Source organism: Bidens hawaiensis, unplaced genomic scaffold, assembly GCF_021521415.1.
Source record: "Bidens hawaiensis isolate Kalapana, Puna unplaced genomic scaffold, B.hawaiensis_p1.1 tig00002423_1, whole genome shotgun sequence".
NCBI lineage: Eukaryota > Viridiplantae > Streptophyta > Magnoliopsida > Asterales > Asteraceae > Bidens > Bidens hawaiensis.
The window spans coordinates 199,531-224,396 of NW_027491133.1; the positions used below are offsets into that span (position 1 = coordinate 199,531).

At 38.0% G+C, this 24,866-nt stretch overlaps 1 protein-coding gene across 1 annotated transcript; it reads left to right on the top strand.

Annotated features, from left to right (window-relative positions):
• The first annotated feature begins 20,523 nt into the window (after positions 1-20,523).
• Positions 20,524-24,608, top strand: LOC143619260 (uncharacterized). Its single transcript, XM_077091226.1, is given in 7 exon segments — positions 20,524-20,717; positions 22,166-22,204; positions 22,346-22,483; positions 23,288-23,418; positions 23,503-23,557; positions 23,624-23,773; positions 23,921-24,608. Coding segments are annotated over 7 exon segments (1,170 nt in total). The 5' UTR covers positions 20,524-20,567; the 3' UTR covers positions 24,428-24,608.
• Positions 24,609-24,866: the final 258 nt, after the last annotated feature.

The window sequence follows — 24,866 nt, forward strand, 5'->3', positions numbered from 1 at the left end:
CCCTCACTTAGAGTTGACTGTTTTGTAGCCTAAAGACATGTGGTATCCCCACATGGGATGAAGTATATTTGGGCCTTGTCGCCAGTTTCTTCGGCCTTTGTCTCCAGTTAAGGTATTATTCAATGCCTTCTAAGGTTTAAGGGGTTTTCACATATTCTTAAGATCGCCTATAGCGCACGTTTATTCGGACGTAGTTTGAGAGACGGGCCAGCACATGAAACATAGTGACTTGTTACCTCGTTATCCTCAGCTATTGGTTTGAATCTCAAGTTTATGGTAGACGTACCATTTCCTAAGGTTTAAAAGGGTTTTCACCTCTTCGCAAGGGCCTTGTCGCCAGTTTATTCCTAAGGTTTAAGGGGTTTTCACCTCTTCTAAGGGCCTTGTCGCCAGTTTATTTAGGCCTTGTCGCCAGAATTTATGAAATTATTTTCAGGATAATGTTGATGTAGCAATTTCATCGCTATATCCCCAGGATTAGAGGAGCATCCTAAACAATGGTCTTGTTGCAAAATTAAAATGGTCTAAACATTATCCAGGTTAATTGAGATACGATTCTGGTATGATTTCCTATTTGTGATTATTCTATCTTTCGTATTATTTACAAGATAAAGTTTATGACTTGGTATTGGTTTGTTGAATAAAACTTAAGCTGTTACTAAGAAATTTTTATTTCTAACAAACTTAAATTTTTCTCTAAAACAGAAAAAGGGAAAGGATACCAATATAAGTCATAAAAAGTTATACTAATATTATCATGCAGGAAAAGATGATTCGGGTTTCACTCAAAACGGAGCCCATCCACCCGAACCATCATATTGTTATAAAGCAGGAGATAAAAGACGGTTTGGGCTACGTCCTGAACCAGGATCCCTCCACCCAAACCATTATCCTAAGAGTGCTACATTATTCTTACATAACCAAAATAAAAATTGTTTTGACAACCATCACAAACACATTAACACAACCGGAACACCCGGTTCAAGCCTTGTCACCTTCACCATGGTCACCCTCTTTCTTCTCCGACTCCGTCACCTCACCAGCCTTGGTTTCCTTCACATCCTCACTAGCACCAGCATCCTTGACCACCTCAGAAGTACTTGCCACTTCATCTTCTTCGACCTTCTCCCCTCTCAGCATCTTCAATTTCTTCCTCCAAGCTACAGGGTTCAGGAATCCATCATGTAACCTTTTGCTTGCACTTCCTCTGACATCTTGAGCATCGACTCCAGGATACTGGTGGCAACACACTTCTTGGCTTCTTCAAGGAATTCAGTCTTCTCCAACTCAAATGAGGCTTTGAGATCTACAATCTCTTTATCCTTCTTTTTGAGCAGCTTATCCTTAATGTCAGCAGCATGTAGAAGATCGGCAACCTTGACCTTAGCCTCTTTGAGCCAATTCAGCATCTTGATATCTTTGACGGTAATCCTCAGTTTTCTGTTATCCCCAAACTAATATAAGTTTTTCTGCAGATTACTATTTTCAGGATAACTAAAAGTACTTACCGTTCCAAGAAAGTTGGAAAGAGCTTGCAGTTTCCCTGCAGCATCAGTGGTGCTCATATCGGCGAAGGGCTTTGTCTCGGCCGAAGTAGTGGATTTCCTCTTCTTCTGTGCAGTGCTTTTCTGGCGAGTCGTCGGAACCCTTACCATCGGATAGAGGGTCTTGGAGTGTTCTTGTTTAACCAAGGCCCTATCCTCAATAAGATCGTCCAAATCGACTAAGCTGAAAGAAGACTTTGGCTTTGGCATCCCTATACGACAATTTATCAAGTTATTCCCAAGAAACTGAAATCCTGAGTGTTTTGGATAAAAATCTGCTAAGGATCAAGTATCCAAATCTGTTAAGTGAGGTAATGTGCTAACTTGATAATGACAAGTGTGTAATCGAAATATTAGTGAACACAAAGGTTTGATCTCGAGGGAAAAAGCCCTTAATCAAGATAGTCTTACTTCGGTCAAAACTTATCAAGGCAATCCTTGGTAAAATAACTTCGGTCAAGGATTAATAAGATAATCTTTGGTCGAATTACTTTAGTCAATGATCAACAAGGTAACCTTTGGTCGATGAGTATATGATTATCGTGATCTCCGGCACAAAAAACCCCCCGGACCGTGAAAACTATCACCGTCGATTATATTAATAAACAAAAGGTGGTTACAAATGCAGTGGAGTTTATGATCGAGATTACAAAGTATGCTAGTGTAGAGAGAATGCTTGTTTCAGCCCTAGTGTGTGTGATATTACATGTGTTTTCTACTCGATCATAGCTCATTTAAATAAGATAATAACAATAACAATATCTCCTAATTATCCGGAAGTCTTCCACTTAGCCGCTCCACGATCTTTGACCACATGCCAATAGCCATCCAGCAGCGATATAAGTGGTAGACCAAGTCTAAATACCGTTGCTGTTATTTAAACATCAATCTTCTAGAGAATTCATCCATAATCAGCTGTGTTGAAATAGGATCCTGGATCCATGCTCCAGCTAGAGGTTGCTCTATGAAGATAGTTGATACAAATACGTCTTAAAGTTGCCACACCTGTCTAACACATCACCATACTAAACGCAATCATTAGTAAACAAGTAATACCGAGGATCGTCGATCCTTTATATCCTGATACATATTATAAGGATACCTATCCATAAGACAGTTAATGATAAAGGATCCTCAGTATAAAATTCATGGCCTAACAATTGCCCCCAAAATGGCGGGTGACAGTGGAATACAGCTGTCATTTTGAAATTCAAAATCCTGCAAAACAGAAGGTGATTAGACGCGTGTCAGAAGGTTTAATATCTACAAACCATAATTACACGCTGCCTATATATGTGATAACTATAATATTCTTATAATCACAGATCCAAGCGTCTTTCAGGTATCCTTCTTTCTTTTTGTTAATCTTCCTTCGATATGTCAACTGCTTCTACATCTTCTTCCTCTTCTTTTTTCCATCCTGATGATCTTTACTCACAAAATCTCCTTCAAACACCTTCTTCCGAAATCTGTAAATTTACAGATTCGGATATCGATGAAATCTGATCATACTTCCCAGCCGATACAGTTTTTCGACCCTTCGATCCTGCAGCTCGTAGTGACGGCATTTCAAAAAACTGGGTTTGCTTTCTGGCCCAACCGTTTCTCATCGGTTATAAGTATCCTTTCCCTAGTTTCACTCAAAGGTTCTTCAATTTAGCGGGAATTATTTATATCCAGGCCACGCCAATGTTGTGGAGAGTCCTTCAAACCATAGAAAGGATAATTGTAAAGGAAGAAGTCGAGTTCGGCTTAGCAGAATTAACATATCTATACAATCTTGTTACCCACGGTTCCCAACGCTTTATCTTTAAATCGAAACCTCACCAAGAAAATCCCATTTCTAAAGTCACCCTTAATAGTACCCTTTGAAAAAACCAATTTTTCTTCGTAAGACGAGATTCTATTCCGGGTGGAACTAATCTTCCCAAAAAGTGGATACCAAAGGGTAGGATCCAGGATCCTTCGGTTACCAAGATAGGATATTCTAGTCTTCTGCTAATAACTTTTATGACTTGTGCAGTTGAAAATTTCGAATTGCTGGCTGATCTTCCGGGAGTTGAAGATAGAGTGAAGAGGTTTCTGTCACTGGATCCTGCAATTAGGACCTTTCAAGCAAAGTTTGTTTAAGCTTTTCAAATATCAAATTCAGAATCAGTTATGTCAAGTACGAATAATAACTCTTAGTATAAAAAATATTAATAATTGAAAACTTATCTGTCAATTGCTGTTTATAGGTGCTCCAAAATCAGGAAAATCTCCTTCAAAGTTTTCCCTCAAGGATATTGATTGCATGCTTACCAAGAAAAAGACCCCGAAATCCACCCCAATATCCGAGCCTCGCCTGATCACAACTCGAACAAAGTCCGGATCCAAGAGAAAGAGGAGTTCAGATACGGAGAATCCATTTGATGCCGAAAAGCAGATTCTGGACATGCTTTCTACTGTAAGGATCCTTTATTTTTGTCAATTTCTATTATTCCAAGCATCTTCCCGAGCTTATTCCGCTTTCACTCATAGGCCATTAATTCTGCCCGACACCACTATGAGAAGACTGTCGCAGAGCATGAAAAGACCCTCGCTGCGCTAAGATCAACGGCTGCTGCTAAAGAGAAGGCCCTCTTGAAAATGACCAAAGAGAAAAGAGAGATAGAGGCACATGCTGCTGCTTTGGCCGTCCAGATGTAGGACGAAATCAACCGGGTTGCCGAAGAAGCGAAAGTATGGGCAGCCAAGTCGGTCCTCGAGGCCAGAATCAAAATGTTTACCGAAGCCAATGATCCATCTTTTGATAAGTCTTCATGGGAAATCATAGAATGGAAGCAACAATGATCGACTTGGGTGGAGGCGAGGACGAGACTGAAGCTATAATGGTTGAAGCGGGCGAAGCAGGAACAAGCGGTGTGAAGGGTCTGGATGAAGCTGAAGGTGGAAACGAGGCACCGGTGGAGGCGGAGACAGTCGTATTAACGGGCGATGAAGGATACAAAAGACAAGGCCCAGGCCCGTTTTATTTTGCTTTTATGGTGTTTTTAAAGATAATTTCTATGGTCTGTAATAAACAATAATATTTAGGATAAAGGATCCATGATCCTTAAGACAATCGGCGGGGGTGACAAAGGTGGAGGGATCCTCTGTTTGTGGGGATGAAGCCTTTGTTGCCCCTGTTTTTTAATTTCCCTGCACTTTATGAACTATTAGTAACTTTCACTTAACCCGGATGGATGGTCCATCTTTTCGTATGGTGAAGTCCGGGTTAGGAATTTTGGATAAGTCCTCGGGGCTTATTTTAATTAATATATAAATATTTTGACATTTTACTTGTTATTTATTTCCAAATTTTATTAGATATAATCTTAACATTGTTGATAGTTTTTCAAAATAATCTTAAATAAAAGATTTTTAGGATAAAAGATCCTTATAACGATTGCTTAGGATAGAATATCCTTAAAAGTTAATAAAAGTTTTTAGGATAGAGTATCCTTAAAATAGGGTAAAAGTTTTTAGGATATAGTATCCTTAAAATAGGGTAAAATATCTTTAGTAGTAAAACAATTTAAGGGAATAACCTTCTAAACTGAAATATTCAAAATTATTGCAACAAATATGATACATAAATTAATAGAGATCATACCAGAGGGTCTAATAGAGCTAAGTTACCAGAAGATCCTTGAAGGAATAGCTTTAGGATCCGGGATCCTTAGATTTTTGATCTTTACAAAGAACTTAGTAAGTCTGTTGCAAATAATTCATAAGGTTAACTGGGATCAAACCCATTAAGCTGGGGACAAGCCCGTGCAACTGGGGACAAGCCCGTGTAATCTGGGGACAAGCCCGTGTAATCTGGGGACACGCCCGTGCAACTGGTGTTAAACTGGGGACAAGCCCAGATACTTGGGACAAGCCCAAACTGGGGACTGGCCCAAAGATACGGATGTTAACTGGCGACATGGCCCTTGAGAAGAGGTGAAAACCCCTTAAACCTTAGGAAATGGTACGTATACCATTATTCATAGGATCCTCCATATAGCCGGAGACAACGAAATTGTCAGCCACTAAGCGTGTACTGGTCCCGCTGCCCCGAACTATACGTCGGATAGCGTGCGCAACTGGCGATCGTGAGAAAAGTTAAAACCTTTAAACCTTAGGGGATATGACCATCGGGGGTCATATCCAATCGTGGGCAAGGCCAAGGGAAATAGTAAAGTACCTTATATGTAAATGAGAGGTGGCCAACCTCTTAGACTTTGAACCTCTTATTGAAATCTGCATTGTTACTTAAAAACTTGGAAAAGATAATTGTTAAGAATATATTATCCTTAGAATAAAAAGAATAAAAAATAGATAATTAATCAGATAGATATTACCGATTTTAGGATCCTTGATCCTTTAAGGATAATATATCCTCTTAGGATATTGGATACTGATTAGAAAAAATACTTCTTTAGGTGGATAGCATTCCATGCTCTTGGTAGTCTATTGCCTTCCATTGTGAGCAAATGATATGCCCCCTTTCTTGCTTCCGACTCAATCTGATAAGGTCCTTCCCATTTGGGCGCTAGCTTCCCATCAGCCGGATTTGTTATGTTTTGGAAGGCTTTCCTTAACACTAGATCTCCTTCTTGAAATCTTCTGATTCTGATATTTTTGTTGTATGCCCCAGCTACCCTTTGTTGATAAGCTGCCGTTCTGATCTTTGCTAGGTCTCTGAGTTCTCCTATAGTATCCAAGTCTTCAAGAAGGATTTCCTCATTGGCTTGAGGATCACGGATGCTCGTTCTCGCAGTAAGAACCACCATTTCTGTGGGAATTACTGCTTCGGATCCAAACACCAATGAAAAGGGTGTTTGACCTGTTGCATTCTTTGAAGTTGTCCTGTCTGCCCAAAGAACATAAGGAAGTTCTTCAACCCATTTTCCCTTCTTGGATCCTAGCTTCTTCTTTAGATTGTTGATGATGATCTTGTTGCTAGACTCTGCTTGACCATTGGCTTGAGGATGAACCGGAGTGGAAGTAATCATTTTGATGCCCCAACTGTCACAAAAGTTAGTGGTTCTATTCTCGATAAACTGGGAACCATTGTCACAAACAATTTCAGCAGGAATACCAAATCTAGTTATAATATTTCGTTTAATAAAAGATATTACTTCCCTTTCTCGGACTTGTACAAATGCTTCTGCCTCAATCCATTTGGAGAAGTAGTCAGTCATAGCAAGCATAAAGACTTTTCCACCGGGTGCTTTTGGTAGCTTGCCTACAATATCCATACCCCATTTCATGAAAGGCCATGAGGAGGATATAGGATATAAAGGCTCCGCTGGCTGATGAAGGATGTTTGCATGTCTTTGACAAGCATCACATTTCCTTGAATACTACACTGCATCCTTCTTCATTGTTGGCCAGAAGTATCCAGTTCTACGTATTCTAGAAAATAATGCTCTTCCACCTGTGTGATTGCCGCAATCTCCTTCATGAAAATCCTTGAGTACTTCTTTGATCTCAGGATCCTCAATGCACCTCAAGTATGGACCTGCAAGAGATTTTCTATATAGTATATCATCTAATAAAATGTGCCGTGATACCTTGAGTTTGAAGGATCTGGGATTCTCTGTTGTTGGAATTTCTCCTGTTTGGATGTACTTTTTGATCGGGAGGATCCAGGATCCTTGATTGTCCGAGGATAATGGATCCCAAAGTACAATCTGCTTATCACTTGTTATTTCCCCAACTTGTTGCTCTCCTATTGCTAGCGAGAGTATTTGAATAATTGGGATCTTCGTATCTTCTGGAATTTTTAAAGATGAGGCTAAATTTGCCAAAGCGTCTGCCCCGGCATTTTCTTCTCTTGGTACCTGTATAATGCTAAATAATTCGAAGGATTTTGCTAATTCCTTAACAACATCTAGGTATCTGATTAGTTTTTCTCCTTTAACAACATATGAGCCATTAAAGTGGTTAGCAATCAATAATGAATCTATATAAACTTGAAGATACCTGATCCTCATGCACTTAGCTAGTTGCAAACCTGCGATCAAAGCCTCATATTCGGCTTCATTGTTTGTTGCTTGAAACTCACAGGCTATAGACTGGGGTAATATGTCCCCCTGTGGCGATTTCAGTAGGATCCCTAATCTTGTTCCTCTTACATTGGATGCTCCATCTGTGAAGAGTATCCAAGGATCCTTGGTCTTTTCCAGTTGTTGGACTTCCAAGTCAGCTTCTTTTTGTAGATCGCTAGTGAAATCAGCCACAAAGTTCGCTAGTGCTTGAGACTTGATTGCTGTTCTTGGCTCATACTGAATATCATATGCGCTTAACTTCTATGCCCAGTTGGCCATTCTACCCGATAACTCTGGTTTTATAGTAAACGGGGTGCTGTTCACCTTCATGATCCTTCACCAAGACGGCACTTACCGCGTTTCCTGAGACGGCTAAATACAGGTATAAGGATTCTCCATCCATAGGTTTCATTAGGGCTGGAGCTGAGGATAAGTAATCCTTCAAGGCTGTAAGCGCAGCCTCATGCCTTTCCGTCCATTCAAACTTTTTATTCTTTCTAAGAATGTCGTAGAAGTCCTTGCACTTCTTGGAGGATCTTGAGATGAACCTATTGAGGGTAGCTATTCTTCCTGTAAGCCTTTGGACATCCTTTGTGTTTGCAGGAGATTTCAAATTGAGGATGGATTCAACATGCTCGGGACTTGCTTCAATTCCTCTCTTCGTCACCATATATCCCAGAAACTTTCCAGCCTTAACACCAAAGTGGCATTTTGACGGATTCAATTTCATGTTATATTGGTCGAGGATGTTGAATGCTTCCTCGAGATCTCTAAGGTGATCCTCAGCTTTCTTTGATTTTACCACCATATCATCTATGTAGACCTCCATTGTCTTACCCAACTGATTCTTGAACATCATGTTGACTAATCTTTGGTATGTTGCCCCTGCATTTCTTAGTCCAAACGGCATAGCAGTATAACAGTATATGCCAGTAGGAGTCATGAATGCTGTATCCTCTTGATCAGATGGTTCCATCTGAATTTGTTGAAATCCAGAGGAAACATCCATAAAGGTAAGCATTTCATGTCCTGCCGTTGCATCCACCATGGAATCTATATGTGGTAATGGGAAAGGATCCTTGGGGCATGCCTTGTTTAAATCAGTAAAATCGACACACACCCTACACTTTCCATTCTTTTTTGAAACAACGACCACATTAGCTAGCCATCGAGGATATTGAACTTCTCTAATCATACCGGCCTTAAGAAGTTTTTCAACTTCTTCTTGTATGATCTTGTTCCTCTCAGGAGCGAATTTCCTTCGCTTCTGATGGACGGATTTAACAGATAAATCAAGGCCGAGTTTATGAGTGATTACCTCTTTTGAAATACCTGTCATGTCCGAGTTCTTGAAGGCAAAAGTAGATCTTCTTCGCCCTAAGAAGGATATTATATCCTCCTCAATCTTACTGGGGATACTGGATCCTAGGAACACCTTTATTTCTAGATCCTCGGGGTCCAATGATACTTCTTTAAGGTCTTTCTCCCGAGCTTCCAGCACGTCCCTAGGATGTTGCTGTAGTTGCTATGCTATAGTTGGCTTGGCTGTTGGCTTCATTGATGATGAATAATAGTTCTTGGCTTCCGCTTGGTCACCTACTATCTTTACAACTCCCCAAGGAGTAGGTAGCTTGATGCACTGGTGATAAGTTGAGGCTATAACCTTCATTCCATAGAGCCACGGCCTACCTAAAATAACATTGCAACAGGAAAGGTTATCTATAACACAAAATTTTTTGTATGAATTTAACCCTTCGATATAAATTGAGAGGTTGATGTCCCCCAGTGTCTTCTTGGTTTCGCACTGAAACCAACTAGCACCGAAGTTCTAGGAATGGTTTATGAATCCGGGATGTTCATTTTCTTAAGGACATCATGTTGGATAATGTTGACCGAGCTGCCGCCATCTACTAGGATCCTGCGTACATAATGGTTAGAGATAAATAAAGTAATAATCAAACCGTCGTGATGAGGATCCTGAATGTTCATTTTGTCTTCCTCATCGAAGAAGATTCTCTTGTCTGTTGTAAAGGTAGTTGACACTATTGGTTGATCTCCGTTGTCCATCTTTATCTCTTTGGCGAGTCTTTTTGCTGCAGAGAAAGAAGTTCCACATATGTCAGAACCTCCTGAGATGAAATTGACCGTTCGCACGTTTAGCTTGTCCTGGTGAGGATCCTGGATCCCTGAATTGAAGAAGATTCTCTTATCAGTCACTTGAGTAGTGGGGATGAGCGGTCTTCTCTCGTTGTCCAGTTCGAATTCTACTACGGAATCTTCTCTTATGGCACAAGAATCTTGAAATAATTCGTAATCTCTGGAGACAAAGTTGATCACATGAGCATCTGGCGGTGGCGGTGTTGCTTTCTGTGGAAGGTCTTCAGGATCTTGGATCTTGGATTTCTTCCTTCCCAAGAGTTCTTTAAAATGACCCTTGCTCAGGAGGTAACCAATTTCCCTCCTTAAGCCGATGCATTCGTCTGTTGCGTGGGCAAAATCTTCGTGGAAAGCGCACCACTTAGACTTGTCCTTGAAGCCGACAACCTTCTCTTTTTTTCGGGGCCACCTTGCTTTTTCTCCCAGATCCTTCATGGCACAGATCAAGCCATGAGTATCCACAGAGAAACAATAATCGGAGATGCAAGGGTAGTCTTCATCGTCATCTCCTTCTTCAACCGCCCGCACGTTCTGATTATTGGATTTGGCGTACGACTTTGAATTGTTGTTCCTATTCCAGTATCCTTTATTCTTCTCGGGAGTTTCTTGTTTCGTTTGTCCTCCAAGACGATCCTGGATCCTTTTGTCTTCTTCCAATCGGATGTATCTTAACACCCTGTTTCTGACTTCGTCTAATGTCCTGCATGGAGTCATCACTAAATCATCATAAAAGGGGGAGCTCTTCTGAATTCCCATCTTGAATGCTTCAACAGCAGTAGTCATGTCAAGATTTGGGATTTCTAGGGCTTCCTTGCTGAATCTGGTGACAAAATCCTTAAGGGATTCATCACTAGGTTGGACAACACGATATCACTGGTTAACCTCTCAAATTTCCGACTACAGGAAAATTGAGTGTTAAATAAGTTAACTAAGTGAGAGAAAGAAGTAATTGAAAAGGGAGGAAGACTTAGCAGCCATTTCAAAGCGGCTCCCGTTAGTGTGGATCCAAAGACCTTGCACAGGCAAGCTTCTTTGAGTCTCTCCAGAATAGGATTTATCTCCATCCTTTCCCTGTACTGTGCTACATGTTCTTCAGGATCAGTGGTCCCGTCGTAAGTCTTCATATTTGGAGTCTGGAACCGCTTCGGGATTTCAGCATCACAGATAGGCGGAGCGAATCTGGATACTCTGTGGCTTCCCTCAGGTATCTCAGGAATTGTTCTTATAACCCCGGGAACACTGGATATCATATCCTTGAGCTTCTGCAGCTCCATGGACATAGTTTGGTTGATACCTGCATCCTGCATGGAACCATGGTTAGCATTTAAGGATAAAGGATCGTACAGGTTACCTCTTTGCTGAGCGAAGGTTGGCATCTCGGATGAGTAGATGGGATAGGAGGAGTCCGCGATAAGAGTTGGTCCTCCAGAGGCTATAGTCTGCATGGGGATTATGTCCCCTTCATGGATTTCGGAGGATCGTTGATGTTGGACGCCCGAGGATCCTTGATTCGGAAAGAAGGATCCTTGATTCGGGATGAAGGATCCTTGAGGTTGGGTACCATAGGATCCTTGTGGAAGGATGACCGATCCTTGCCGATAATATGAGGATCCTTGATTCTGCTGACCCATGAATCCCTGTTGAAGGATAGATGATCCTGGCTGAAATAGCGAGGATTCTCGAGTCTGTTGACCCATGGACCCCTGTTGAAGGATAGATGATCCTTGAGAGAACTGAGCCATAGATTCTGGACTGGTGAAATCCAGCATCCTTGGCATCAGGGGGGTGAGATCCTCTGCTGGCCTCTTGTTCTTCTTGAGACCCTCTATCTCACGGAGTATCCTCTGATTAGTCTTGTTCTGCTGCTTCATGTATGCTTTAACCTACGAAAACATAGATGAAACATCACTGTTAGTATTAACCACCGGGGCAGCAGCAACGGTCTTTGAGCTCTAGAAGACTGGTAGTTGCGTCTTGCTCCCAGCGGCAGCAGGCCATTGCGTTCCCGTGATTGGTGGAGGCATCGGTGGCAAAGTCCTTGATGAGAGAGGAACCGTAGCCGGCATGGCTGATGAAGCAGAGGTTGATTGAGAGGCCATTGATAGTGATATGGGTATGAAAAAGTTGAGAATGATATGAATAATATGGATTATAGCACCAATTGCCCCACGGTGGGCGCCAAATTGTTTTGGATAAAAATCTGCTAAGGATCAAGTATCCAAATCTGTTAAGTGAGGTAAGGTGCTAACTTGATAATGACAAGTGTGTAATCGAAATATTAGTGAACACAAAGGTTTGATCTCGAGGGAAAAAGCCCTTAATCAAGATAGTCTTACTTCGGTCAAAACTTATCAAGGCAATCCTTGGTAAAATAACTTCGGTCAAGGATTAATAAGATAATCTTTGGTCGAATTACTTTAGTCAATGATCAACAAGGTAACATTTGGTCGATGAGTATATGATTATCGTGATCTCCGGCACAAAAAACCCCCGGACGGTGAAAACTATCACCGTCGATTATATTAATAAACAAAAGGTGGTTACAAATGCAGTGGAGTTTATGATCGAGATTACAAAGTATGCTAGTGTAGAGAGAATGCTTGTTTTAGCCCTAGTGTGTGTGATATTACATGTGTTTTTCTACTTGATCATAGCTCATTTAAATAAGATAATAACAATAACAATATCTCCTAATTATCCGGAAGTCTTCCACTTAGCCGCTCCACGATCTTTGACCACATGCCAATAGCCATCCAGCAGCGATATAAGCGGTAGACCAAGTCTAAATACCGTTGCTGTTATTTAAACATCAATCTTCTAGAGAATTCATCCATAATCAGCTGTGTTGAAATAGGATCCTGGATCCATGCTCCAGCTAGAGGTTGCTCTATGAAGATAGTTGATACAAATACGTCTTAAAGTTGCCACACCTTTCTAACACATCACTATACTAAACGCAAACATTAGTAAACAAGTAATACCGAGGATCGTCGATCCTTTATATCCTGATACATATTATAAGGATAACCTATCCATAAGACAGTTAAGGATAAAGGATCCTCAGTATAAATCATGGCCTAACACTAAGAATTTCATAAAAAACCCGAAAAAACTTACCAGAAGACATACTCTCAACAGACTTCGCGGCGGTCACACTTGTTTCCCCTGTTTCTTCTTCTACCCAGAACTCCCTATCCACCGACGGAACCTTAAACAATGCTTTAAGCCTTCTATTCGTATCCTTCCTATAATTTATCAAATCTTCAAACACAACTGCCAAAAAAGAAACCGTATTAACACAAATTATTTGCAAAAAGAAGTCTTATCCTAAGAATTTCCTACCCTTGTGAACCCATTTAATAGGCAAGCTCTATCAATTCCATTACCTTATCCTTAGCCATGAGGTTCCAACATTTTTTCCTGAATTTTCGTAGGAGTTGTTCCCGGGCATACGAGACGCGGACATCCCCCATGCTGCGGTTCCCTCCGGTCCGTTCCCGGGTTGGGTTAGGGGAACATCCGAGCGATTTCCTTCGCGGATCCAAACGCGCTCACAAGGCGCACAATAAGAATAAGACCAATAGAGACTTCATAAGGGACCATGAAATCTAAGGCTTTGAGCTCTTTGTCCGAGGACGATCTCCTAATTGCTAGTCCGAATCAAGGGCTAAAGTCCGAACTCACGATTTGACGGAAGTTCCTTGTCTCGGCGTCCTTCTTCCTATTGGAAGGGCCCCATTACTTTGGCAAAGAAGGCCCTACCTCAGACATTCAATCAACCGGTTTAGACAAAAAGTAGGGCAAGTCATCAGGTATCGAACTCCCAATCGCCCCACTATCTGCTAGTCTGGTTCGACTCGAACTTCTGTCATGTCAAGCTTCCTGACCTGCTTTGTACCAGCCGGTATTTTGTGTACTTCGGGGCGAGCTCGCTCTAACGTCGTGCCGGGTCACAACGAATGGAACTTTTATAAGGCATGCACTAATCGATCTGTGAAGGATGTCTTTGAAGATCATCTTTGAATGCTATTAATAGATTCTACAGCAATAGTCCCTCGGACTCGGAAAGTAATAACGAAAATGGCTAACCCAATAGCAGATTCCGCAGCTGCCACCGTTGGAACCAATGAAGCAAATGGTCGAGGTTAGATCCTCGTATGTCGCCACTCTCGTCACTGAGCGTTCTCACTTTTGCCTTGTTATCTCAGGACACTCTGCCAGGTTGTTCCTTGTTGACCGGCCCGTAACCGTGCTTTCACTTCAAAACTGAAGGGAATGAGCTCTCATTCCGTCGGAAATAGATTCGCGACGCACGAAAAAGAATTTTTTCTTCCAATCAGGGTCACTACCGGACACTTTGGGAACCATATAAAGACGGCTGGATTTGGATTGAAGACAGTAGCAGAAAGATCCGTGGGTACGAAGGTTATAGGTTGCGGCTATCTCAGGTACGCCTATCGACAACCCGTGGGTTTTATTCAATCGGTCTACAGTAGCCAAGACTCTCCACACCATTGGAATGACTTGGGTAGAGAACACGGTGACATCAAATAACTCTTTGATAAGCAGAGAAAACGGATATGAAAGGCCAATCGAAAAGGGATAATAAAAGAAGCAAACCCATGTTTTGGAAGAAAAGTCAGCCTTTACTTTGGGGTTATACGGCCTAATAATAGCTTCAGCAGGTAGTAAGCCCGAGTCTTTCAGAAATCTAATATCTAGATCTCTAAAAAGACATTGGTCTTCATCGGTGGCCGGAATGAGAGCCTGGTCAACAAAATCATCTGAGGTTGCGAAGGAGAAAGAATTGGGCGCTTGAGGGGTTCTCTTCCTCATTATTGTTCGAATTGGAAGAAAAATTTCAAGAAATTAAGAAGAAAGAAAGAGAAACTGACCTGCTTGTGAACCGGTAGAAAAAGATTGTTTTGAGATTAAGAAATGGGTTGATTATAACCTAAAGAAACAGTTATAGAGTCTCATTGATCCGTGTGCACGTCCTTTCAAATCGCAGAGATATTATTTGATTTTAAAATTCAAAATTTTTACAGCTGTCACGCGCTAACTGTAAAAATTGGGGGCAATTGTTGGGTGTAGATTTTTTATCCTCAGGATAAGCTACGATTCAAGGATTCTGAGCTGTCCTATCAACGCTAATATTCCGAGGATGATATTTGACTAATTCAATTGTCCTATATTACTTATATTTGTTTTGCAAATAATGCTAAATATGCTAATTTGAATGTGGACTTACAACGGCTAATGCTTGGACTTCGTCAATTGGAACGTGGGAAAGCAACGGTTTTATGGAGGAAATAGTCTAGGGTTTCCGGATTATTCGGGATAACAGTTGTAACTTTTTTCTTATATAAACGAGCTGATAATATCATTACAACACACACCTTACACACTTTCTTTACTTAGCTACTAGCAATCACTGTAAATACTTAAGCACTCGATATTCTATCAGCTCCACCACTTGTAATCCTCTTTTTTTTTATTAATAAAAGTGACGGTGATAGTTTTCACCGTCCGGGGGTTTTTTTGTGCCGGAGATTATCATAATCAAGGGCTTTTTCCCTCGTAATCTAATCGATGTGTTCATTCGTTTTAGCATCAAGCACTTTACGTCACACACTAATTTGATCAAAAATTACTTTGTTAGTTTTTGACCGAAACAGTGTTTAGGATTTTTTATTTTACCTCTCTATAAATTTTTTCAAAAGCTCATAACTTATAATTCTGTAACTTATTAACTTATCCTCTTACAATACCAAACACATTTTCTTTTTTAAAAATTAATAAGTCATAAGTTGCTTAAAATAAACCATCCCGAACACCCCATAACCTGTTTTGTCAACTTGGTTGATGTGCACCCGAGTGCAATTTATACTGAGATAAAGGACATGAAATGAAGGGAAAGAATAGATTGAATGTGTTATGTGTTGCTGAGCTTTTTTGTGAAGAGTAAAAGAAAGAAATCTAATTTTGATATTGTTACACCCCGATCAAAGGCGATGAAACATGCCGAGGTGCAACGGATTGCTCAATAACACATGACACTATTAAAGTGACAATATTTAACAACTCATTCATTTCATTCAATCAACCAAGATAACACAACTTGTTCATACAAATTAACATCTAACATAAGAAATAAATTGTTCATTCTTCAAATAACCTAAACGGTCTCAAATGAAATGGTGTCTTCAAATTCCAATCAACCAATAATCAAACTTGTAAGAATTCATAAAATAATATTTGTCAACATGAATGTTGGTGAGCAATTTCATAGTTTTGAGTATATATAATATGAGACTAAATCCACAACTCGTATATGAAACTATAAATAAAAGCAACAATTGCGGTATATAAATCATAAGTAATTGAGGATCTTTTCTAATTGGTAACAACCGACATACTCGGATAATGAGGCCCCATTTTACTAGCACAAGGCTAAAGTAGTTAGAGGTGCGTATGATCATACTTATTGAGGCTCAACAACAACATAAAAATAAACACTCGTGCACGTAAAACATATGAGACATATAACACACAATAGAGCAAGTATTATAGTATCATACACCCTAAAGGTTGTGGTTTGAGGATCGAGTATTATAAATCATTCTTGTTTTGAATAAGTATGCATGTTACCCCCAAAGTATAAAAATGAAAACGGGGGATGAAATGTACTCACATGAAATAAGTAACTTGAAGGATTAGTTTGAGATAAAACGGAAAGGTAAGTTCAACGAGCAAGACCTAGATTAAAAAGGGTATTGAGTTAGTAGATGGACTTAAAGGCTTTAAAGTAAAATAACATGACTAGTAAGATAATTAATTAAGGTTTGAAGGCTAAAATGTAAATACATAAGAAATTAAAGTAATGGTTTTTGAAAAGTAAGTTTACTCGAAGTCGGTCTCGGTATTCTATTCATTTGTTTTACTTAACCTTTGTTAAGTAAATATTTGGGTAAGGTTGCAATATTGCAAGATCCTTTGTTAAATAGATACCAAAACGAGATTTTACGAGTATTCGGATTTGTCGATTCGAGTCTTGATAATTCGTCAAGCTTGAAGCCGAGATTCCAAAGTAATAAATGTTATCGAGATAACTCGATGAAATCAAAAGAAACTTAACCAAGTGTGTAGTTCTATTAAGAAGAAACTCGACGCCTGTTAAGCGAGTGTTTGGTTTTGTCGGTCCAAACTTGTTATAAGATCAAGTTGGATCCAACATACCAAGTGTTTGGAGAAAATAATTAAAATTAGTTTATTATATAGTTTTAGAGAAAAATACGAGATTTGGTGGCCCAAAACACAACTAGTGTGTCTTAAGCGAGTGAACTCAGTTTAGTTCGGTCTTGGTTCGGTCCTTGATTCGGAATAAGACAGATGATGGTTACCACATACCCAATACCATAGAACTTGTTAAAAAGGAACTTAGAAATTATAATACACAAATCTTACATGTAACATATTAATAAATCATTTTAAATATAAAGCATTTAAACGAGAGTTCGGTCTTGGTTCGGTCATTGACTCGGAATAAGACCGAGGATGGTTACCACATACCCAATACAATAGAACTTATTAAAATAAAATTAGAATTGATAATACTCAAGTCTTACATACAATGCGTTAAAAAAAGTATTTAAACAAAAGTTCGGTTTTTGGTTCGGCTCTTGACTCGGGATGAAACCGAGGATGGTGGTTACATACCCATTACCAAAGAACTCATTAAAATGATTTGGAAACTAAAATAAATAGAACTAAACATAAACATTAATAATAAGCTTAAACAAAATTTAAAGTGTTAACAAGGACTATAATAGTCCTCCATGAAGCCTTGCCTAGCAATACACCAAAACTGACATGGTTGGAGAAGGGAAATCTAAGGAAACAAGGGGAGTATATTTTAAACAATCTATAATAACAAGCTTTAATTAACAAGAATTAGTTACAAACAAAGGTTATAAGTAGTTTGACCTTAAGAAGTCAAACTATCAAGAGTTTGAAGAAAGAATACTTAGATCTAGATTGAGGAGAGTTTGAGGTGAATGAGCAAACCCAAATGGGATGCATTGGTCTTGTTTATATAGGGAAAGAGTGAAGGGTTGGTCGTAATGTTGCTTTCAAGAGTTAGATGCTTTTGTTATTTGACAATTTTAGTCCCTTAAGTTTGTTTTAACTCGTTTTTAGCAAAAAAAAGGTGTTTTAACGTACCGAAAGAGACGATTTCTTAATCCGACAATTGTGTAACATAAACGAACGTAAAACCCAATACTTTATTAATAACGAAATATCCGAAAGACCAAAACGGGTCGGGTTTTTGATACAAAAACAAATACAAGTTAAACCGAAAATGACGAATGTCATAGATATGCTCCCGAGTTTCATTTAAGGGACGGAAAGAAAAGTGGTGGGTTTTAAAGAGTAAAATGTGATAGAATTGTTTCCTTTTGATTTGGAAGGAATTGAAAGAAAAGGGAAGGAAGAGAGAGAAGGAAATGTAATTATAAGTTATCATATCCTAAATTCCTAAAACATTCTCACTTTCTGTTTCTCAGCCGTCACCACTCACGAATATTCTCTCTTCGACTTTTGTTACACTAAACATGGTGTCAAATATGTGTTTCTAACCAGCTATTATAGTGTATTACCATGTATACCAGGTAGTAACAGGTTCGTGTTTAGGATACATGCACACAATAAGTTTTCTTGTCGTGTATAGGTATACACATTTCGTGTTCGTGTTTTATCGTGTACGGGTATACACGATATGCCAGCCCTAATAAAAAGGGAAAGGATTTATTTCCTTCCATTTATTTCGTTAAATGAACTCAGGAACACAAAACTTGGATTAAAACAATATAATTGTTCTCATTGCACTTCTTTGACGATCATGCCTTTCGTCTTATGATCGAGGTTTTCCCTTACGAGTTTCATTTTCGATTACATTAACAATCAGACCCGGCTCAGTTTTGGAATTTGGAAAAATTTGACATAGGCCCGTATGGAATTTGGAAATCGACCCCATGAAAATCTAACACCAATCCTCATGAAAAATTTGTTAAAGATTTTTAAAATTATAGAAAACTAACTATTTATATAAACCTTTTATAAACCTTTTATAAACTATTCGACAAATATAAAACAACTATGGTGATTTAAACACTAAAGCCCACAAATAGCATCTCAAATTGTTGATACACATTGATCTCAATAGGTATTCCGAAACATATCTCATTTTATCTGTTAAGTTCGTTACAGAAACGACGACACGCTACAAACTAAACAAAAGAAATATATTCATCAACACCAAATTACAACAAAGTAAAGAAAACCAGACATTAACGCAAACTCGGTCGTTAGATATCTACATATTCTAATAAAGTAAAATAACTGTAGACACGTGTCAGTTCTTAGTTAATCCTCACAATTTTTTCCCTCAAAAACTAATATATGTCATAGATCAATAAATATTCACTTTCCTTTTACACTCTATTTATATTATATCTATAATATGATTAAATTATTCACTTTTCCCTAAACTCTATTTATATTATATATATACACTTTTATAAAATAAATATTTACATATTATACTACTATACATTGTTAAAATATATTTCACAACACACTTGGTGAAATCCAAAAATAAACAACAAACAATGTTTGTTAAATATTGAAAATAAAATAATTTTAAATGTTATCATTAACATATTATACTATGTATATTATTAAATACTGTAAACTTAAATTTGATTGTTATGGGTTAAAAGTTGGTAAATAGATCGTTTGGTACAAATTAAATACATTTGGCTCAAATTTGTTACGGGTAAAAAAAGGGTAATCTGAATATTTTAAAGAAATTGAGAATGCAAATAGATTTAGCGTCAAACCTGTTACAGGTTCAAAGTTTTGATTTGAAAATGTAAAAAAATAAAACTTAGAATTTTAAATGTGATTGAGTTTCGAATTTATTTTTAAGGACATTTTTGGAAACAGTCAAAAGATTCGGGATTTTGCACATTGAATATTTTCTCCATGACTATTAAAATTTAAGAAAAAGTGATAAACACTTTTGACATGCCACTTCTAGAGTTTCAGGGCTATCAATGCTTATAACTTTAATCAAATTAAAAACATTTGTGTCAACATTGACTTTTCCTTGAATAGTGATAAGAATGTTGTATGTGAAGCATGTAGTACAAATTATGCTCAAGTAAAGCAAAATATTCACAAAATCGAACGGGTTAACCTGCTACTTTTTTGTAAATTGGCAAAGTCGAAAAGCCCCTCAAACTTATCAAAATCTTTTTTGTGGTGTAGCTCAAAACTATTATTATATGAAAAGTATTCTTCAAAATTGGTTCATAACCAAATTTATTTCAATTATAAATATATGATACTAAAAATAATTTTTAGTAGATGGAGTATTCTTGGGTAGGTTTTTGTACGTGCATTATTTTTTATTAAGTTCATTTTTCTTTTGAAAAAATCATTTTGTGATATAAATAAAATCAATTTATGTATAATGATACAAGCATAGATGTTATACAATTTTCTATATAGATTATGTATTGCTTTATTTGTAACTTAGTTATTTATTTCTATCCCGTGTGTTGCACGGGCTCTAAAACTAGTAAGAATACAAGTCAGCAACCACGGTAAAATAACCGACCGACCAAGCAAGCAAGCAGAGAGGTTGAATTGATATTTGATAATAATAATAATAATAATAATAGTCTGACCGCCAAAGCCCCAATGATCCGGGGTTGAAGAATCAATCAATCAATCAATCTCAATGACGGAAGAGAATGAGGAGGAGGTGTTGATGGAAGTGGAGGCTGCAGAGACTGTTTACGGCGATGAGTGTCTTGTTGTTATCCAGCAATACCCTCCTCATCTCAACCTTCTTATTAAACCCAGAACCGCCGATGTTTCCTCTCAACAGGTGGTTGTTCTTGTTTAACTCAGTTGTTGCACACTAGGCTTATTATTTATTCATTACTTTTCAGTAACTGAGGATACTGCTTTAGGGTTTTGGTACCTTCAATTAGGGGAATTGGACTAATTGAGGTGCGCATATTATGTATATATGTGTAAACCCTCGGGTGGGCAAAAGTGAAATTGCACTAATTTTGACGTTATTTTACTAATCTCGTGAAAATAACGTTAAAAGTGGCGGAAGGTTAATCAGGCATCATGTGGTGGCGTTGATAGCCGAAAGACGAGGGTACATGCACCAATCAGCCGGTATCCCGATGATTGAGTGCTATGTGCTTTATGTCCAAGGCTTGATGCAAAACTACTATCGAGCCGGGGGTCTCACCGGAAGCAGCCTCTCTATCCCTATGGGGTAGAGGTAAGGCTGTCTACATCTTACCCTCCTCAGACCCTAACATAGCTTTGCTATTGGTGGGATATACTGAGTACGATGATGATGATGATGATGATGAATTAGGGGAATTGGCTGGGTTGCTGATTTTACCTACAAATCCTTGCATACAGGATGGACGTGCAATTTTCGGTTTGGGTCCTGGGGGTGGGGTTGGTTCGGCCAAAACAGAACCTTTCGTTTTTTACTTTTTGAAAATTGTTCGGTTTCGCTTCGGTTTTGCCATTTGAGCTTGAAACTTTTGAGACAAAAAACAAAAATTTGGCCTAAATCATTTTGTTGATTAATAACAACTAATTGATCATTATGCATTCAGGTTGAAATTTGTGAGTTATATATTTCTATAATTTTTATTAGTTACTTAAAATAATTAACTAAAAAATGAAAATCCGTAAATTTGGTTCTGTTTGTTTTTTACGGTTTTTATTACATGCAAAACCAAAACCAAACTGTGAGTTCGGCCTTTACAAAATCATAAAACCAAACAGTTTGTTTTTTTCGGGTTCATGCGCAAATTTAAACCCTACATAAGAACAAAATATGATAAAATTTGAATTGGTTTCCTGTTAGTTACTGTATTTTATGATAGAAGTAGGGTTTAGGATTCAGCAGTTTATATGTATAGTGCAGAATTATTAGAGAGAAAATAGGATGAAACAAACTAATCCCACGTTGTATAGATAACATATCAGGGTGTTTATAACCATTGTTTTGACAGTTAATTAGCTGTAACACAGTTACAAACAACCTTAACAAACCTGGCAGTTTAACTAATTCCTAACTGCCATATTAATTAAACTTAGGATAATAACAATAATATTGTTAGTGACATAATATTAATGTAAATCTTCAATTAAATTATTCCAGCTAGAATGATGTCATTGTTTATTTTCCAACATTTTATCATCCAATTTTGATTATCTGCTGTCACTTGCACAAATATATGAATCAATCGGTTCCGACAGTTATAAGATCTCAAAAACTGATTATGTTTCTCTATACAGTTTGTGGAAGCAGTTATAGGGATAAGAGCAAGTTCCAAGGTATTTCTTAATAACCTTACGTTTGCGGATTGTCTAAATTCGTTTTATGCGCCTCTGTACGGGTCAATGGGTTAACTTTTTGATATTGTAAATCTTTTTGTACAAGTTTTTACAGTAACAACTTTCTACTTTTTGTTGCAGTATCCTGATGAACCGCCTGACATTATGATTATAGATTCCAAGGGTCTAGATGAACAAAGACAAAAGCAACTCATAACCAGTATCTATAACAAGGCCCGTGAACTCTCTTCAAGTTTGATGCTTGTAGCACTTTGTGTGGTAATTATCAACTCGACCCAACTTAAATATCGGGTAAATTACAGATTTTGTTCTTTATGGATATTGTAATTTGCATATCGTGTCTTTTAACTTCAATAACTGCAAAAAAACGTTCCTGAAGCCCATATACTGTCACACCTTTTGTTCTTTACACCGGCTGGTAATAGTTTTTTTGTTAGTTTTTTAAACATGATAATTTTTTTCTAACAGCTAAAGGACTAATAATTGTTAAAGTTCTTGTGAAAAATGACAATTTTGCCATTAGAATTAATATTTTTGAAAAACTACACACGCCGTCCTTTAGCTGTAACGAGAAAATAATCATTTTTTAAACTAACCGAAATGGTTAGCATCAATTAGTGAAAACGATGAAAAGTGTGACAGCATATGAACTTTTGGGATGTTTGTTTTGTACTTATTGAAGTTGGGAGGAGTGGAGAATACAATATGCAAGCTACCCTTTACATAAAGGTCAAAATGGTCATTTTTTAAAAACTAGCAGAAAAGGTTAATATCAGGGACGAAAAGTGTGACAACATATGAACTTCAGGGATGTTTTGGTGAAGTTAAACGACACGATCTGCAAGTTACCCTATACATAAAGTATGGAAATTGTAATTTACCCTTGAGTATTTGTAATCTGTTTTGTTAATAAGGGATGACTGGTTGTGCGTTTTTGAACTGATTGTGGGTTTTCAGATAATAAGCTGTAATACAACGGGTTACAGGAGATAGTGTTAACACACGCTTTTGTTCTTTCAAGTTTTAATAATAAGATTAGTATCTACTAATTTGTTTTACTAGGAAGCGGTGGAGAAGCTCACTAGCATGAACCATCCGGATGGAGACTGTCCTCTGTGTTTATCTCCTTTGGTTGAAGAGGGTGCATCGGATAATGCTCAACCATTTATGAAATTAATGTCGTGTTTCCATTGGTAATTAATTATCTTTGTTTTTTGTGTAACAAGTAACACTCGTGTTCTTGCACAGTTGCACTTACATTGTTAACTTGAATGCAGTGAATGCATAATTAGGTGGTGGAATTGGCTCCAGACGCATAAAGAAACCGATCATGTGACTAAAACTCAATCAGGTGATAATGCTATAACTTATATCTACAATATATTGAGTTTAATATAGAAATCTGGCTAATTGTTTAAACATTATTATTAAACAGACAAAAACAGAAACACTGAAGGCGCGATGGGTACTTGCCCCGTGTGTCGTAAGGTGTTCCATGCTAAAGACATTGAGCATGTGCTCGACTTAGTGGGAGCTTATTCTCAGTTGGTATGTTTGCCATATCATGAGATAATAAAACTTCTGTTACTTGGATGTTTACAAGCTTTTCATAATTTTCTACCTAAAGTTTGATATCATTTGTCGACAATTTATTATAATTTGTGATTAATCATTTGTCATGAATTTCATGCTCAGAATATTGAGAAAGCCGAAGATACAGAAAATGATACGCTTCTTAACACGGATTCAGAAAACATAAGACGGAAGAAATTTGAGGCCATTCTGAAGGTGCAACAGGAGAACAATGGTTTGATTGAGCCAAAAAAGAGTGAAGTTTTGATGCCCGGAATGTTTCTTCCTCGCCCACCAGACGTCACCAGTGCCACCTCAGGTAAAGAAGTCACCGAGAGTGAACAGGCTGCCGAATCTAAAACGAGTGGTGGTGTTTCTAAGCCGAGTAGCAGTAATTGTAGAGGCTCGAGACCAAGAAACAAACCTGCCGCCACCACCACTGCCTCAGATAAAGAAGCGATCAAGAGTGAAAAAGCAGCCGAATCCAAAATGAGTGATGGTTTGTCTAAACCGGGTAGCAGTAATCATAGAGGCTCGACTCCAAGAAACAAGTACAGAGGAAGAAATTCAAGAGGTCAAGTTAATAATAATAGTCAATGGGTTGTTAAAGATAATGGAAATGCTAAATGAATGTTTATGTTGTTACATTACAATTTTGTTCCCATAACTTATATACTTTTGACCTTAATTTATGCAACCGATTGATGAAGTTAAGAATTTGGTGCTGTTTATTACCCTTAATTAATAACATGTTTTGAGCCATTTAGTTACCATAACATATTATTTGCTTTCAAACAGAAACAAATGGAACATTTTGTTGAAGAAGTAAAAAGTTACAGTTTACAGTAAAATCTTATTAAACCAGCCAGATCTAATGAAGCATGGATGTAGAAATTGCAACAACAATCCTTATTAAATAACAGAGAGATCTCACTCAGTTTCTTTGTTAGAAACCAAAGGGTAAAGTTATATCATTCATTCCTTTTTATCTGCAACCACCTGCTGCAATAATAATCCATAATATAAGTAAGTATGAAAAAAAAAGAAATAAGACAATTAAAGAATATCA